This window comes from Solanum dulcamara, chromosome 2 (assembly GCF_947179165.1).
Source record: "Solanum dulcamara chromosome 2, daSolDulc1.2, whole genome shotgun sequence".
Taxonomy (NCBI): domain Eukaryota; kingdom Viridiplantae; phylum Streptophyta; class Magnoliopsida; order Solanales; family Solanaceae; genus Solanum; species Solanum dulcamara.
Window position 1 is genome coordinate 66,811,844 of NC_077238.1, and position 5,101 is coordinate 66,816,944.

General features: G+C 31.3%; 1 protein-coding gene across 1 annotated transcript; it reads right to left on the reverse strand.

The window, feature by feature from the left end:
• Nucleotides 1–2,920: 2,920 nt before the first annotated feature.
• LOC129876446 (F-box protein SNE-like) lies at nt 2,921–4,219 on the reverse strand. The gene has a single exon (XM_055951899.1). It carries the CDS (start codon nt 3,987–3,989, stop codon nt 3,531–3,533), a length of 459 nt encoding a protein of 152 aa, XP_055807874.1. The 5' UTR covers nt 3,990–4,219; the 3' UTR covers nt 2,921–3,530.
• Between the last annotated feature and the right edge of the window lie 882 nt (nt 4,220–5,101).

Consider the following 5,101-nt stretch of genomic DNA (forward strand, 5'->3'; position numbering starts at 1 on the left):
CGGGGTACTTTTTGTCAATAGTATGGATTGAACCTTTCCTCCGCAGTAATGCCGTCATCTGGATTTTTTAGATATTGAAGTTGTTGTGTCTACTAAATCTATCAATTTCAAACATCATGGAACTTATTATTACTTGTTCTTCCTCTTCTACTATAAAGTATTTGGAAATACAAGAAATCAAAGTAATTTTTTTATGATTTGGAAGTTCAGAATGTGCTGCAACCACAAAACATACTCAAATAGAACTTTGGCTTTGATATCAATTGTTAGCAGAAACGTGAAAATATAAAGAATAAGGAAGAACAACAATATTTAACCTGACTCGGATCAAAATGATCCTACGTCCAGTTGTCTTTATATTAACAAAGAAAGAGAAAGATCACAAATACATTTAAGAGATTGTTCTATCAATTCTCTACTCTTCTAATGTATTTTATTTAACAAAAAAAGAGAAAGATCACAAATACATTTAAGAGATTGTTCTATCAATTCTCTACTCTTCTAATGTATTTTATTAAACAAAAAAAGAGAAAGATCACAAATACATTTAAGAGGATTGTTCTATCAATTCTATACTCTTCTAATGTATTTTGCAAATGTATTACCATATGAGAAGACAAGTGAGAGGCATTTTGATGTGTGTTTCAAATGAATCAAGAGCTACCTATTTATAGGAATTGATTCTTGTTCTTGATGTTATGCATGACATCACTATATGTCAAAATATCAAGGTTTACCGAACTTTTACCTACCAAGTTACTACCTTGACTTTTTGTACCAATGAAAATTATCTTCCTACTAAATCTTCACATTAATTCATCTAGAGTCTTGTCAATTTTGAGACCAACACCAATCTCTCTCATCTAAAGGTTCTTTGTATAGTCATCGAAAAATTAAATTTAACGATATAAAAAAATAAGCACTCTTCTATATATGTAGTCCCTTACCTCAATTTCTGGTACCATTTCCACTTGAAGTACTAATTCGAGTCATTCCCATCCAGCCATTTATGAAATGGAATAAGAAAATGATGAAAACGATATTCATAACCATTTAACATGGTAACATATGTCATAATAACTCATCACAAAGTATTAGTAGAAAAATGAAAATTCGATTAAGTTTCGTCACTTGAGAAACAACAATGAATTGAATACAAGCCAGTATTCTAATAATATAAATTCATGGTCATGATAACATATAGCTTAGATCATTATACATTTTTAGAAGGTCAAATTCATCGGTGGCCCCCTAAAGTTGGCATCAATTTTTATTTAGACACCTTAACTATACTTTGTTCATCTTAGACACCTTATGAGGAGGTCTGTTGTATCATTTTAACACTTTTTGCTGACTCAGCATAGCAGGTGTATTACACGATTTTTCAGCGCGTAAATAGTATTTTTTTTGAAATTTTTTTCTCTTTCTTGTTCTTCCTCACTCTTTTTTTCCTACAACTTCTTCACCTTCCACCACCCTCCATCACCACATAAATTTTTGAAAAAATCCTACAAAATTTTATTGGGTTACATTAGAATCTAATTTCTTCAACAACAGAGCTCATAAAAAAATAAGACCACCAATATTTTCTAAGAATGTGTGGTATTTTTTTAAAAAAAAATCAAATCAAAAAATAAATTTTAAGTTCTGCTACACCAATGGTGTCTACTACTACAACTGATAAAATTAAGCAAAATGACATCTTTTAAGAAAATAATTCACACAAATAGAGATGATTTTTAGAAAATAACAATACAAAAAAAACACTGAATTGCTTTGTGAGCCTTATTTATTCATTCTCCCTCATTACATGTGCGCACTTTTCAAATAACATTCTCCCCATAATATTCTTCACAGCACTAGTTAAATAATACAGTTACTTTTCACCCAAAATATAAAATCAATTGTCAAGAAAGGAGAAAGCAAGTTAAATAATATTGTTACTTTTCATTTAAAATATAAAATCAATTTTCAAGATAGGAGGAATCAAGGAATGTAACACAATAAATGAAAATTTTGTTTGACACAAGAAAAACACATAGATTTTGGTGGATTTGAAAAAGAAAACCACAAAGAAAGAGAAAGAAAAACAAGGCACCAAGAAGAAGAAAAAGAAAATGAGGGTGGGGTGGAATATCCTGGAGAGAGAAAAAAAGTTGAAAGTGAGATTTTAAAAAAAAAATTAAAAAACTTCATGTGTCACATGTTGATTCGTTTATTTATCCACGTAGGAGACATTTACTACATGCGCACAAGCTAGTTCTGAGAATATAAAAATAGTGTCAAAATGCAAACCTCCACGTGAGGTATTTAAAATGAACAAAGCTTAATTGAGGTGTCTAAATAAAATTTAATGTCAACTTTAAGGGGTTATCGATCTAATGGATTTGACCTTTCTAGAATTTCATAGGAAAACACTGATTATATTACTGATATTCAGAAGCTATATTACTTCAACAGTAAATAGTTCTTTGTACAGTTACAAAAAAATTAAAAATCCAATGATACTTCATATACCCTTTTTTTTAATTGTTCATTGATAATACTCTCTGACTTCAAAAAGTAGGAAAAAAAGCACAATGGATGCTCTCTACACAAAAAGTAAACAGATTCCATCTGAAATATTTCACCAAGGATCCACAACTGAACTTGCTAACACGCAATCATTATTTAACTAGTGCCAAACACTAAGTTTGCATTAACATGTTCAAAAGTTCTTCAATAGTAACCAATATAATTTTGAAAAATTATGAATGAATATAAATGCAATCAGATGTAATTTGGAAAGGTTCCACGACAATTCTATACATTCTTTTTAATAATTGTAGGAAATATTATTTCTGAAACCAAGTAGACATAATTATATTACATAAACAAAAAAACAGAGAGAAAAGCTTCCTGTGTTTGAATTAAGAAGCCGCTAGGGAAAATCCAAACAAGACTAATTGTTGCAGAATTTAGATTATGCCGACATGACAGCGATAACTGGTAAAAAATTAATTGAAGACGACAGATGGAAATAATACAATATGTAATTTACTATCAGCATTCCAACAATTTCTGATAAATAAGTAAAGAATCATCAATACAGTATTATGAAATCGATTTTCTTAACGGAACAACCCATATTAATTTTCAGTTGTTTCTTCATAGAAATAGAACACACAATCTGACTCTAATACCAATATAAAATTAAGGGTAACAGAGCGAGAACAACGAATTAGGTACCTTTTTGCAACTTCTCTGTAACTTCCCCATACTTATCTCTTCTATATGGGTCAGGTCAATCCACAGTGAGCGACCACAATCCAGACCCAATATTCAATAGTAAAGATGCACAAAACAATAATCTAATTAGAATATTACCTAGTTTTATTTATTAGTGAGAAATAATTAATAAGTAGTACGTAGTACTTCATTAGCAACAAATAGTAGAAATCTCGAATTACCAAAAATAAAAAGTAAGAGCAAAGATAAAAAGAATAACCCTCCCGGAATCTTAATGCAACATCCTTCTTTTCGCAACTTTCCTAAACATTTACGGCGTTGCATAGGAACATAAGTGATGATGCCGCCGCACCACCACCACCCAAAAACAGTCTTTCATAATAATCCACACAAAACAATGATAACGAAAGTTCCACTTCATGCTGCGTCCAAACTCTTCTCATTACCTCCGAGTCATCATCAGAACCCGTTCGTGTTTTCCACTCCCTAAGCCGGTCCAGGACCGGCTTAACACACACCATGTAAAGTCTCCGATACCCTCCAAGAGCCAAAACCACTGTCCGCACACCCTCCGGGGGAGGAGACACGTGGCGGAAGCAAAGGTGCTCCCAGAGGGAATCATTTCTAGTGATGGAACACCATAACTTACAAACACATCCAGCTACACCTAAGGAGCCACCATCTAGCCTTTGCAATATCACTATCAACACGTCAACATTGTCATTGATGAAAAAATTTGTACCATTTTCAAGTTGCACCATATTATTTTTTTTTCTTTCAAGAAATTAAAAAAGAGGTAGTAATAATTTGTGGGAAATGAGTATGAAGGGTATTTGTAGGGGGAGGAAAGTAAAGGGATTTTGACTTAGGTGTGTGTAGGGTATCGTGGAAAGAAAAGAAGAGGCCAAAAGGAAAAGTTTGGAGAGAAAGAAAGTAGAACAAAGAATCCAAGAGTAGTGTTTGAATAGAATAGTATTACAAGGGTTTTGGGAATTGGTGAGGGGAAAAATATTGTTTGTCGTTTTATATGCAGTTTGCTTAGTTCAATGCTCAAATTATTGTTTGTCGTTTTATATGCAGTTTGCTTAGTTCAATGCTCGAATGACTGATGACTTTTCGATGTTTTGGGGTCCATCAATTGTGCTATGTGTGTGCCAATAACATTTTTATAGAGGGAAGAGAAAAGTCAAATGTGAACGTTATTGATGTTTCGAGGATAGTGTTCTTAGTTTGGTTATGCAGCGTTTATGAATGAAATTAATGTGGAAGTCTACAACTTAGAGCCCGTTTGGATTGACTTTAAGTTGGTCAAAACCAACTTAAAACCTCTTTTTAGCTTTTGAACGTGTTTGTCTAATACTGACTTTAAGCCATAAAGTTCTTAAAGTCAGTCAAAAATGAAAAGTTAGAATTCCTAACTTTTTTTTTCCAAAGTGCTTAAAGTCATTTTTTTTGACCATGAAAATTACTTTTATATCTCTTGTATTTTAACTAAATTCTCAAACTCCTTTTTTTATTCTTTTAACCCTAAAATTCACATCATAAGCACTTTTATCCAAACACTCAACTGTTTATTTATAAAAATAACTTTCAACACTTCAAAGTTCTAAAAGCATTTCATACATAAAAGTTATTTTTTTAAGCCAATCCAAACGGGCTCTTATTCGTCTTTACTATATATAACGATACAGTGATTGGATTCAGAAATTTTACTAAAAAAGCTTGAATAATAATACTTCCTTCGTTCTATTTTAATTGTTAGATACATTAAAAGTAGTTGTCCCAAATTAGTTATCAATTTAAATAATTAAGAAATAATTAGTTATTTTTTTTCAACTCAACCCTTAGTAATTAAGTCATTTTGAAATGTGAA